This window comes from Pleurodeles waltl, chromosome 6, assembly GCF_031143425.1.
Source record: "Pleurodeles waltl isolate 20211129_DDA chromosome 6, aPleWal1.hap1.20221129, whole genome shotgun sequence".
NCBI lineage: Eukaryota > Metazoa > Chordata > Amphibia > Caudata > Salamandridae > Pleurodeles > Pleurodeles waltl.
The window spans coordinates 447,688,443-447,702,684 of record NC_090445.1 but is presented as its reverse complement, the minus strand read 5'-3'; the positions used below and the strand labels follow the sequence as shown (position 1 = coordinate 447,702,684).

The 14,242-nt window shown below is 42.0% G+C and overlaps 1 protein-coding gene across 1 annotated transcript in view; it reads right to left on the bottom strand.

Moving 5' to 3' along the window:
* Positions 1-14,242, bottom strand: part of MFSD4A (major facilitator superfamily domain containing 4A) — a 148,940-nt gene that overhangs the window by 58,045 nt on the left and 76,653 nt on the right. The window contains exon 2 of the mRNA XM_069238556.1: positions 4,344-4,542. Within this exon, the coding sequence (XP_069094657.1) occupies positions 4,344-4,542 (199 nt within the window). The remainder of the gene's footprint in view (positions 1-4,343; positions 4,543-14,242) is intronic.

Here is a 14,242-nt window from a genome sequence, read left to right as displayed (position 1 = left end):
GAACTGAGGGACCCTCACTGAATCATAATCGGAATCTAGGACCCCCCACTGAGTCATTACTTGCAGCCGCGGACTCTGGCCTAAACATTGTCGATGAGTTGAACCGCAAAACAATACACAAAAAATACACAAATGATAACACATTTTACTCAATTTACAAACATACATAAATAAAATAAAAAACTCTTTAGTTTTAATAGGAAGGTTGGAGCTTATCTACATTCAATTGAAGCCACACATATTCTGTTTGATGCGCCTGCACTGCTCCCACGAATCAATCTGAGGATACTAATTTCCTTTTAAGCCTCCAAATTCAAATTCCTTGACATTTACAGTGTGTTTTATAATTTTCAATTGTACATTTAGCCATTCGATGTATATACACCTTATTAATCTGTTAATATACATTTTCTAAGCAGTTGTGGACCCCCTGAGGAGACTTTGCCGACTCCCAAGGAACCACTGCTCTAGATGCCTCCTCTATACGCTGCTCCAAATATAACAATCCTCGCCACTCCACACCACTCTATGACACTCCTCTCCATGATCCTCCACTCTTTGACCCTCTACTCCATTCAACTCTACTCCTCTCCACCCTATGCCACTCTCTCCACTCCACTCTATGCCCCTCTATGACACTCTACACCATTCTATTCAACTCTACTCCACTCTATTCAACTCCATTCTACAACTCTCCACTCTATGACACTCCATCCCTTGATGTGCCACTATATGACCCACTACTCCATTCCACTCTACTCCACTCCGCTCAATGCCACTCTCTCCACTACACTCTTCAACATTCTATAGCACTCTACGACAGTGGTTCCCAACCTTTTGACATCTGTGGACCTCCACTTTATTATTACTGGAACCCGGGGACCCCAACTGAATCATTATTGGAAACTGGGGACCCCCTCACTGAGTCATTACTGGAACCCAGGGGCCCCGGCCTAAACATTGTTGATGATTTGAACTGCCACACAATGCACACAAAAAAACAGAAGCAAGCTTTCCATCAAACATATACACACATTATAACACAATTTATTTAATTTGCAAGCAAATAAAATAAAAACATAAAACATTTAATTGTAATAGGAAGGTTGGTGTTTTTCTAAATTCAGAAGAAGCCACACATCGTCCATACTATATTCTGTTTGACACACCTGCACTGCTCCCACAAATCAATCTTAGGATACTAATTTAATTTTCAGCCTCCAATTTTGAAATTCCTTGCTGTTTACAGTACATTTTAACATTTTCATTTGTACACTTATCCACTTATTTATATCCACTTTATTAACCTGCTAATATTTGTTAATTTTCTCAGCAGTCACAGACCCCCTGAGGCAGCTTTGAGGACCCCCCGGGGATCCCAGGCCACAGGTTGGGAACCACTGCTCTACGACACTTAACTGTAGACCACTCCACTGTGCATCACTCCAACTACCACATTCCACACTACAACACTACTTGCCACTCCACACCAGACTATGACACTCTATACCACTTTATACCACTCTACGCCACTCCATTCTGCACCACTTCACTCTACAACACTCTACATCACTCCACACTACTACACCCCACTTTATGACACTTTAAGCCATTCCATACTATGCCATGCCACTGTACTCCATTCTATGGCACTCCACTTCAGTCTAAGGCACTTTACTTCACTCTACTGTATGACATTTTAATCTGCTCTATTCTACCCCACTCTATGTCACTTCACTTCATGTCACTCCACTCCATGACACTCTACTCCATTCTATGCCATTCCACTTTATACCTATTTAATTCACTCTTCTTCTCTACTTCTGTCCATCCCACTTTATGCCACTCCTCTCTACAACACAACACTTTATGACATTCTTCTCCACTCCATCTATGCCAGTCCACTTTGCTACTCCACTCCATGCCACTTCACTCTACAATACTCCACTCTACGATACTCTACTACACTCTACGACACTCTACTACACTCTTCTCCACTCTACTCTGTGCCACTTTATCACACTAAATGCTATTCTATGCCACTTCACCGTAGGCCACTCTACTCCACTCTACGACACTCCACTGTATGACACTCCACTGCACAATAGTCCCCTCTAGGGCACTCTGCTCCATTTCACTCTATGGCACTCTTCTCCATTCTATAACACTCTAATCCACTGCACTCCAGGTCACTCCACTGCACTCTGTGACACTCTGCACCCTCCACTCTATGACTCTTCAAGTTACAATTCCCCACAACATTTTACAATTCTCTACTCCACCCTATGATCATCTGCTCTACGATACTCCACTCTACAACATTCCATGACACTCTGCACCACTACACTCTATGACATTCCATGCTACAATACTCTATGCCACTTCACGACACTCCAATCTACAACACTGTGCACCACTTTACTACATTCTACAGCACTCCACTCTATGACAGTTTACTCCACTCTACACTATGCCACTCTACTCTATGGCACTCCACTCCACTGTATGAAACGCCACTCTACTCCACTCTACAACACTTTACTCCAGTCTTTGCTACACCACTCTACACCACTCCACTGTATGACACTCTACTACACTCCATGCTACTGTACACAACTCAACTCCACAGCACTCCACTCTATTTCAGTCTATGACACCCCACTCCACTCTACTCTATACCTCTCCACTCTATCCCCTTCCGCTCTATGACACCACACTCTACTCCACTCTATGCCTTCCCACTCTACAACACTCTACTCTCCTCCATGCTATGACACTCTATTTCATTCTGTGGCACTGCATTGTGCGCCACTCTACTCCATTGTACATCACTTCACTTTTGCAACCCTCCACAACATTCCACAACCCTCATGACACACTACTCCACTTACGACCATCTATGATGTTCCACTTTAAAAAATGCCTCTCTACACCACTCTCCTCCTCTCTACGCTAATCCACTCTGCAACACTCCCATCACTCCACTCTATGTCACTCCACACTATTACACTCTATTCCACTGAACAAAAGTTTACTCCACTTTGCTCCACTTCATTCAATGTCACTGTATTTGTCCCTCCACCCTATCCCCCTCGACTCTACTACACTGTACTCCAATTTACAACACTTTACTCCACTTTATGCTACTACACTTTATGCCTCTTTACTTCACTCTATTCCCTTCTCTATTCTATGCCCCTGTATTGTATGCTACTCTACAATCACTCCACTCAACACCACTCAACTCTGCTATCTGGTCCACATGGCCAACCATCTGTAAGATCGAATAGAGGCATGCTGGCAAGGCTAGGTCCAGATCACTGCTGAGTAAATGAGTCTGCTTCCCGGTCAATCAAAGAGAATGTATGGGCATCAATCAGCTTAGACCAGCAGAGACAGGGGGAATAGCTTCTGATACCCATCCAATAATGACTATTAGCCATTGTTTCTATTTCGCGTGTTTCTCTTTTATTACTGTCACTACTATGATTTTAATTACAAATATTTATTTTTATTGTGCAATTGTTTTTGGTACTGCGTACGTTGACACCAATTTGCCTTAAACATCTGAGTGCAAATAATATTTTCATGTAGAAGTTAGATAAACTATTGAATATTCTTAGCAAACCCAAAGTATTTTACTACACATTGATCTGCTCTATAACCGAACCTCCATGATAAATGGTAGTTGACATTATAACAGCAGTTAATGTACTTCATCCCTCCGAGCTCCTATGCTAATATAACATCAGCTGTTTGAGGCCCTATGGTGCAGAATTAAACCGCATTTTAGCAAACGATCCAAAACATTCCTTTTTCAATGTTTTTTTATCTGTCCAACATGCAACATCTATCCACTATCTATCTAAATTGCCTCATATTATCAATACCTCTTCATATAGCAGCAGCAGGTTCTACGTGCTCCTTCTGTATTTAAAAAGCAATTTACAGGTGGTGAGAAATGAACAATCTAATAGTACAGAAGGTGATGCTCCGCCAAGATGTCTGCCATAATGCCCCGTAATCACAATCCATGCAATGTGTTAACTAGCCACTAAATTTCATGCTTCCACACAAATATGTGCCAGTCCCCCCATTAGAAACCAACATGTATCATACTCTGATTAGCTACGAAGCACTACTTGTGCACAAAGGTAAGTTTTCTCCACAAGAACCCAACTGTGCCAAGACCACGCAGTAGGCCTTAGTGCTGCACAATGATGTCTGATGTACTTTTTGCCACTGGGGTTCAGTGGCTAGCAAAGATGTGCATGCGTGGGGAATGGAGCACGGTAATGACACTGCAGAGAAGCTCACGCATATCAGCAAAGCCACGCACTGACCTGCAAGAAGATGGCAGAGTCCTTCTGGTAGATCCGCACAAGCTGCATGTTGGAGATGGTGTCGATGCTTCCCATTGCCAGACCCGCCACAGCCAGCACCACAGCCAGTCCCACCACATGGTCGCAAAATGGAATGATGGCAAATACAAGTGAGATGGTGAGGGAGGAGAGGAATAGGATGATCAACGATTGCTTTAACCTGGAATTAGAAGGGCTCAGTGAGCTGGCAGAAGTGAACAATGCAAAGGGTGTCGCCCACACAGGGCAAGCATTGGCAGTAGAGTGTTCTAGATTGGAGTGGCATAGTGTGGAGTAGAGTGTCCTAGAGTGGATGGGCGTAGAGTGGAGTAGAGTGTCATAGAGTGGAGTGTTATAGAGTAGAGTGTTTTAGATTGGAGTGCCATAGACTGGAGTGCTGCACAGTGGCCTAGAGTGTCATAGAGTGGCATAGAGTGGTGTGGCATAGAATGGAGTAGGGTGTTGTAGAGTGAAGTGGCATAGAGTGGAGTGGTGTAGCGTGAAGTGGCGTACAGTAGGGTGGCATACAGGGAGTGGCATAGAGTGGAGTGATGTAGAGTGCCATAACGTGGAGGGGCAAAGAGTGAAGTAGTGTGTCGTAGAGTGGAGTGGCATAGAGTGGAGAATGCATGGTATGATATTGCACTGCCATAACAGACAAAACGGACATACAGTTTGACAGATAAAACTATACAATGCACAAACGATAATGTGAGGAAATTGCATCACAGTGTATTGATGTGTTTTGATCGTATGTTACAAGCACACTTAAGAATTACAATAAAAGTGCTTTGTTTGTGCTCTCCTAATTCTGATATATTCTGAATTATTTGTACATTTACAGACATTTACATTTTTGTGTGCTAAAAAAGCCTATCTTTTCACACCCCAGATTGAAAGATAAATCCTCTCACTTTGAAGTCAGAGGAAGAAAAGTTTATACCAAGCTCTCTCAGAAGACAGAGGCTGACATTTGACCTCTACCTTGAATGCACAGCAGATATGACAAGATAATAACAAAATGTATGGGCCTGTTTTCAGAAAGCAAGCACTCGTGGAAGAATACAGTAAACAGGATATGTTCCACAGGAGGGACTAACTCAAGCTGGACAGCCTGTAACAAAGAAATCCATCAAATAGAAAGCAAGCAACTGTGAGTTACAAAACGGAAAACAAAACCTAAAGCCAGTAGAAAGCAATGGGCAGAATTAATTCTGAGGAAAGATTTCAGAATGTCCCCAAGAATTCTTAAGCAAACCAGACAGCTGTGTTGTCTAGTAGGTTTTAACCTAAAAAACGCTTTGAAGCACAGCGCGAGTGTAGTATCCTCATTGCAGTGCTGGTGATTTAGGAACAGTGGTACTTCATTCCTATAAAAACGTGATGATTTTGTTGTACTACCATGCAATATTTATGTGCTAATTCCGGGGATTTGGCATTATGCAGTACAACAATCCGGTGGTAATGGTATTGATTTGACACTCTTCATGTTATGCTATTGTCATTAGTCTGGAGCGTAACCTTCCAGTACAATGTCAATGCAGCATTCTCATAGTTCAAGGTTTTCCAGGTCTTAATGCTGGTAATTTAGACAGCATCGTGATAATTTGACGTGACTATGACGAGGGTGTGGATCTGGCACACCATAGTGCAGTATTCCAGAGGTAACTGTGGATTTTATTATTTATTTATAATAAAGGGAAGCCTGTAAACCACTTAAAAAAATACACGTATCTAAATATTTTTTTACTAATTGTGACATTGCTAGTCATTGGCAATCTTCTGTAATGAGTTATTAATGTTGATCAAGTTGCAACATCACAATGCCTACTGTCAGAGCCAGCACAAATTGAGAGAGGCAGGTCAAAGACTAGAATTACTAGTCCTTGATCATCTTGGCCAGTTGCAGTAGTAGGTGTCAAACAGGACTGCTGTCCATCTGGACACTGTAAGCAGACGGTGTAGACGAGAGAAGAAGGTGCGTTTAGGATCATTAGGGACATAGATGCTCCCCACAGTGAGATGGCATGGTACTATGGCCAATTTGGCATTCACGTAATAGCTTCTTTAAAAAAAAAAAAGCGTGAGCTAGCTTTTTAGTTTTCATTCTTCTTATCTCTTACCAATAGAAAATGCAAGGTTATTGCTGCCAGGGAGGCATTATGGTTTGTTTATTTATTTTTTAAAAATATTGCTTTATTACATTTTCAAGTGAAGCAATAGGTCCAATCAAAATGATACAAGCACCAAAAAAACAGCAAAAAGTAATCAGGACTGGCTGCTAATAACAGAGTATTTGATACAAAACAAAGAAATAAAAAAAGTAACGAGTCACAAATTTATTGCCCTTAAAAAGGGGAGGGGGACATAACAGAGCATTGAGAACTAGTGCAGTGAGCTTGATACCGAGTGTGCATGGATCGTTCAGCCAGTTACCGCTAAAGGGGAGCAGTGACACAGAAAATAGAATATGAAACAATCTAATCTGAGATGTGAAGCCTAACATTGTGGGAATCAAAGGTGGTTTTGCACTGGGTCCAAACAGCGCTTCCATGAGGAATAGCAGAAGTGGCGTAAGAGAGAAGACGGACACATGTCAAAGTGGAACTTGGAGGAAGGGGGACCATATGTTCTCAAAAGATTCCCGTCATCCTGTGGGTGGTAGATGATCTGTTAATAGGAAGCAGCAGCTGCCGTATCGCATAGCCACGGCAGCTGTTTCCACTGTCACAGGATGGCCATTGACAGAGCCATGTCTATTCAATGTTTGGTGTGCCAGGAGATCTCAGGGACATTTAGTATGTAGTGAAGGAAAATAAGTTCTGGGGATAAATGTAGGGTCAACAAGTTGGAAGCGTTTCTGGTGTTTATAGCTTGGGTTCAGTATTCCTGGAGAGAGGCACGGAAGAAAACTAGGTGTTTGATGCTCCCCGGAGTAGCGCACAGTGACAACATGCCGGGTTGGGGCAAAATTAGCTCAAGACTATTTGTAGCGATGCTAGTACTGAAAGAGTTTAAAAAAACACAAGTTCAATTGTGCTTCCTATAGTCCTCTGTCTTGGGTGTTCACCCCAATGATAGTTCTGATAGTCCTTATCCAGCCTGGCACAGTACCTTTCTTTTAGGAGTAGTCGAAATGGTAGTGAATGGAGCTCTTCAATCGACATTCTTTACAGTCTCAAAGCCACTCCTGTGAACTCCAATGATGTAAGTAATCATGATTAACAAATACAGGAAAGGCCTCCGGCAGTGGCTACATGACTCTAAATGCAAAGTGGAAAAGTTGCTGGTATCACCTGTATTGTCTGGTGTCGATGTGATATTCTTCCTGGAGGGATCAAAATATTTGAGGGCACCATTTTGAAGCAGCTGGTCTACCATAAGGCCACCTTTGTCAGACCAGGATGTCCAACAAAATGTTCTGCTGCTTATTTGCAACACTTTGTTCACTCACATGGGAGCCTTATTGTGGAGGAAGGTCTGAACCTTTAGGTGTTTATGTGTAGTGTCCCAGATTTTTACCATCATCTGCAGCAGCGGGTTCATACCATAGTTGCATGGGGTGGGGGTCTTGTATAGGCCATCAGGGGTAGCTGCCCCCCCAGGAATTCATGTTTGATTGTAACCTAGTCTGGCCTTTCAAAGTCCTTGAAGAAAAAGTAGGCTAGGTGGACCGGCCAGAGCGGTTTATAGTAAGGATTCATGTCAGAGGTCTCTGACACAGTATCAGCTTGCAGTTTGGAAAGGTGGAGTCAGGGTCTCTGCCCATCCCAGATGTAGTCCTTGATCATCTCGGTCTGTTGCAGTAGTAGGTGTCAAACAGGACTGCTGTCCGTCTGGACACTGTAAGCAACCAGTGTAGATGAGAGAAGGAGGTGTGTTTAGGACCATTAGGGACATAGACGCTCCCCACAATGAGATGGCATAATAGTACGGCCAATTTAGCAATCACATAATGGCCTTCCTTGTCCAACCAAGTTGATATATTACTCTGGTGGCCAGTCATTTGTGTAGTAGTATAGCAGCGCACCCTTTGCCATATGCATAAAGTGCAGTCCTTACTCAGTCTTCTTTGAGCTTTTGGAACTCAGTTGCTGACAGATTGTTTTCCTGAAGCAACACCATGTCCGGGTTATGGGTGGCCAGGAACAATGGTATTTTCTTGCATTTTATGTAGTTTTTGTGGCCCTGATTGTTGAGGGAAAATACTGCGAAGGCAGTGGTCGAAATGGCGAGATCGGAAGCATCCAAGTGTGAGTAGAGATGTTCATGGCTCATAGATGTACCTTACAGTTGGTCTGAAGTCAAGAAGAAAGGGAGAGAAACAAAAACAGTAATGAAGGTACGTGGCAGTGAATGCAGTTGAGCAAACTGAGTGTAGTAGCCACACCCAACCTGAGAAAGTAGGAAATTGATCGCCATAGGTGCATTGGAGCAATCAAAAGAAATGCTAGAGGGGGTTTAACGGGATCAAGATTTATCCTTTTTACCGGGAGAGGGACCACTACCCTTTGGGGCTTGGAGGAGTTGGGGCATTGGTGATAAAGATTCCCAGGTGGACGTTAGGAGCTGTTTAAGGGCCCTAGAAGTGGTGAGGGCTTGCACCTATTTTGTCTCGGAATGTAGAAGAAGGAGTCCCCGTTTCGCCGTTACATCCATCGAGGGGTCCTCAAACGTGTCTAGGAACCTTTCCATGAGGGTGGGATCAGAATATTCATGGGTAATTCTGTTATATGTAGTGAGCATTGCTGGTCAACAAGGCCATAGCTGAGACCTTTATCTTTTAGCCGCAGGTGTAGGGTTAGGAGCTGCCGTAGGAGAAGAGTGGTTTCAGGGGAGTAGTCAGTTGCTGCTGTGATTCTCTGGCAAGATGGAGATAAGGTCCGTGGTGGTGGATCATTCATAGGATAGAACATGCTTGGTCATGGCACAGGAAATCAGGCTTTGACCGGAGTAGGCTCTCTCCTGATTTTTAGGTGGTTCTTCCTCTGAAACTCCAGGGGTGAGTCACAGGTGGCATTCAAGATGGTTGGCAGCCAGGTACCAAGGAATTGCCTGGCATCAGGCCCCTCCATCTTATCCGGAACCCCAAAGAAGCAGATGTTGTCACACTAGCTACAGTCCCCTAGGTTCGTCATCCTTTGTTGTAGGTTCCATAGTTCAGACACCAGATCTGGAGTGCGGCCCATCCACGATTTCAATTCCGTTACCCTTGCATCGGTGCAAGCAAGTTGCAATTGGAAAGAAGTGAAATCCTTAAATTCTTGAAAAGTCTCTTAAGTTTCTCAGCCACCGTCGACATGGTCTGTTCAACTGTTGTCACAGCTTTGATGGACTTTAGTTCCCCAAGGAATGCATCCAGGGTAGTTGAGTCCATTACTGAAGAAGGGACTTGCACCGTAGGTGGATGCTGGTGTTACTGCTTCCGAGAAAAGAAGTTGGTGAAGATCTTTGGTAGCAGGGTTTTGGCATTGCTCCAGGAGAATAGGAGAAATAGATGTGAGGTGAAATCACTTTTGTGAGTCAAGTAGTAGGATAGTGAGGAGGGTTAGAAAAGGGCAGTGTGGCAAGAAGCAAGTAGTAGGTGTAACTCTCCCAATCCAAGATGGCTGTCTGGAAAGGTAGAGGGGGCTCTCCTGGTGTAGAAAGCGGGTAAAGTAGGGGCAATCGTTGGTGGGGTCTTCAGTAGTGAAGTCACCTCAAGTACAGAGGCTGAAGTCTGGGGCTAAAAAAGTAACCAGAGGAGAATTTGCAGGTTGAAACGCCTGGATCAATCCAAAATGCCCACCATAGTGGCACTGGTGGCAGGCGGCAGATCCGTCCCCAGCCAGCGGAAGATGGTGGAGGGCAGAAGGGTTCCCCAGGAGGGAGCCGGTGCGGACAAGATATAGCAGAAGCAGATCAGGTGCAGCGGAGCAAGCCTAGTGAGCCACCGTCTCGGGCGAGGCTTAACTCCACCCCCACTATTTATGGTTTATTTATTGCACCTCCTGGAGTCCATTAAATGAATAGAGGAATTCTACCTGCAGGATGCAACTTATTTTCAAAGTTACTTACATTATACTGTAACTCACATAAACATATTGCCATGTTTATGTTTTCGTTGTACAGCTTTCACATTTATGTTACCTACAACCAAAGGACCTCTTGCATTAGAACGGGCAAGAAACCATGAATCGAAAGAGGATGACCATATGCTATAAGGAATAAAATAAACACTACCATTCGTAAAAGGATATTGCAAGTGACCTCACTCCACTCTAGGGTCTGTGATTTCATGACTGACTTGCAATATGCTTATAACATACACTAAGGGTACTTTAATCTCATAATATGTACAGTAATGATGATACGAAGGGACAGTTCTTAGTGCTAGATGAAGATGGATTAGACATCTTTTGCATTCCAGGCCAGGTATTGATGCATACTTCACTACAGGGACTACATATCTCCATAAAACAAATCAGACTCTCCTCTGCATTAAGAACTGTTTATAAATTCATCCCTAAATCCCTGAAAGAGCTATTATGCCGCAGGAATGTCAGACCGTACCCTATTCAACTGACAAACAAGAATAATAATACTTATTTGCACTTACTTGATAGCAGTCCAAGAATAATAATACTTATTTGAACTTACTGCATAGCAGTTCAAGAATAATTATACTTATTTGTACTTACCTCATAGCAGTCCAAGAATAATAATACTTATTTGTGTAGCAGTTCTCGGCCTGCAGGGTGCAAGTTGATGTTAAGTGGAGTGGCTGAGTCCTAATGCACATTGCAGTGAATTATGTCTTTGGTATTGCAGTGTGTTGTAGTTGCATTTATGCAGCACTCCACACCCCTGGCAAGACATAAATGCCTTGAGGAAGGGCAAGTGTTGGTACTGTGCATGATGATCAGAGTTTGACTTTGATTTTGTCACATGTTGCAGCCTCTCATTTTGTAGTGATGTGAAAACGAGTGAGAGTACACTTAAAATAAGGTGCTGATGTTTGGCAAGGGTTTAGGTGTATAATGTGTCCTGCGTGTGAGCTGTTAGAAGCTGTCCATTCCTCGTCCCTCTGCTTTTGCATGTTAGCGGAGCAGTGAGAGGTAAATGTGGAGGTATTCTTGAGGGAGAATTGGTTCCAGTGTTGGGCTTCTCGACGCCAGGAAGTAGACTCATCACTCTAAACCAACCTCTGGAGATGCATAGCAAAAAACACATGCCTGCGACCAGGACCACAAGATCAGTGATCTGCTAATTGCAGTGAGAAGGGCCTGGCCACCTGTGTAGTGAAGGATGTGTAGGTCTGAATGGACTGAGATAGAGAAAGTCTCAAACTATCTCTCCCTTGTGGTAGGCGTCTAAATGATGACAGCAAAGAAGAAGGCACCCCAAAGATGGAGATGGCAGATTCATGGCTATGCTTGCGACACCAGTAGTCCCTGTGTATTAAATTAATCACCCACTAACTAACTTGTGGAGAAATTTCAAGGCACAAAAGAGACATACAATGCCCAGTCTACACCAAAATACCTGCGATCTGTTCATTACAAAGGGTAGGCCCAGTCACCTGCAGCATGAGATGGAGGATACTGCAGATTCCGGCACAAAGTAGTGCAGTAGTTTCAAGTATATTTATTTAATGTTTATTTAATGTTTGATTCATGTCCTTATTGGCAAAAAAACAACAAAACATTTTAAAATGTTCACATCCATTCATAATTTGCATTTTTCTAAATATCATAAAATTTCAATTTAGATGTGAACATTATATATGTATCAGATGTATTTCATCCTAACAATCCACGTTTATCAATACATTTAAAACCTCGTGAGTTAAAACAAAGAGATAATATTTGTTTCTTATTTTATTACATTGCCTGATATTTCTTTTAGTTTCATACACATAATAGAAAAAAAATGGCCCATGCTTTCTACATAATGTTACATTTTCACGTTTCATTACGTATTGTAACCAAGTAATATGCGATGAATGTTCAGACTCATCCTGACAGGTATTAGCTCAATTTTCCTTTCAAAGGGTAAATTACTGAAAAAGAGAAGGTGCTGTGAGGATAATTGTTCCTGCTTACACAACATGAATATCATCGACATCTTGTTTTCACTGCCCTTAATAAATCCATTTTATTTTATTATTATCTGACCCATTTTATTTTTTAACATTCATCTTCTCACTTCCCTTGATTGTGTTTTAATTAACGAGATATACGATAAAAATAATTCTGTAGGGCCGGTCACATGAGCATATCTGGCATTCTTTTTGCACAGTGTTAAATCAGAGCTATAAAAGATTGACTTATACATGTCAAAGGTTAGCTCCATGTTTTCCTACTGTCAGGCCATTCCAATGTTATATTTAATAGGTTCAACCTTCAATTTTATCTTGTATGTTTATTCCACTTTAAAGCAGGTGTTATCTTTGTGTGTTTACACAATCAATATCTAAAATAATCAATAGATGCAACTTTGAAGCTGTGCTAATAATTTTAAATTTTCTTGTATCTTTTTAAATAAATGCTTGCTAAACCCAAGTCCATCCTCAAAAGGTAAGTTGGAGAACCATGAAATAAGTCCATCCATTTTTTCCAAAGTGCTCCTTTGACAGATTGGTATCTAATTTCCTTTTTGTCCTTCAAGATTTCACTACCATACATTCATCTTTTCACTTCCCTTGATTGTGTTTTAATTAACGAGATATATGATAAACCTTTTTCTGTAGGGCCGGTCACATGAGCATATCTGGCATTCTTTTTGCACAGTGTTAAATCAGAGCTATAAAAGATTGACTTATACATGTCAAAGGTTAGCTCCATGTTTTCCTACTGTCAGGCCATTCCAATGTTATATGTAATAGGTTCAACCTTCAATTTTATCTTGTGTACTTATTCCAATTTAAAGCAGGTGTTATCTTTGTGTGTTTACACAATCAATATCTAAAATATTCAATAGATGCAACTTTGAAGCTGTGCTAATAATTTTAAATTTTCTTGTATCTTTTTAAATAAATGTTTGCTAAACCCAAGTCCATCCTTAAAAGGTAAGTTGGAGAACCATGAAGTAAGTCCATCCATTTTTTCCAAAGTGCTCCTTTGACAGATTGGTATCTAGTTTTCTTTTTGTCCTCCAAGATTTCACTACCATACAACAAAACAGTACCACACAACGAAACACTCACAACAAAATCCTCCCAATTTTAACATATCTATAAACCTGTGGTTTTAGTTTGGCATCTACCTTTCCTAATGCATTGACTATTGTGTGTGCTTGAGCCACCAGATTTTCTACATTATGTTTACAATTCAATGTACCCTCATAATTTTGTTATGTTTTAGCCCACCTTTTCCATTACTGTTAAGGAATAACTAAAAGTAAATCAGTTTTGGCTGTACTAAAAAATTAACAGTAAAGACAAACTGTTAGGCTAGGTTTCCTCTTCAGTAACATCAGACCACTTTCAGCCCTGTGGGATGTCACCAGTGAAGTGCAGGCACAGTCCTATGACACAGAGAGCACAGACCCCATGTCTAAGATTACTCCTCTCACTTAGGGCATCTCATTAAGGAAAACAAAAAAGCATTGGTAAACTCACTTTTAAACTGATAAATGAAATGGAAGAAATCGCACTGACCAAACTGGCGGGGGCATAGCTTTAATTTTTAAAACAGACTACACATGTAAATGGGTTGACCTGGATTTTAAAAACTGTGAAGCCGGGCTTTTCAAACTCCTACTATCACCTAATTTTACTCTTTCCGGGGCCCTTATTTACCGCCCTCCTGGCCCCGCGGGTCTTTGGGCATCGACCCTCCCTGACCTTATTGCTCCCCTTCTATTAGAAACCACCAATTTTTTGATCTTAGGTGACCTGA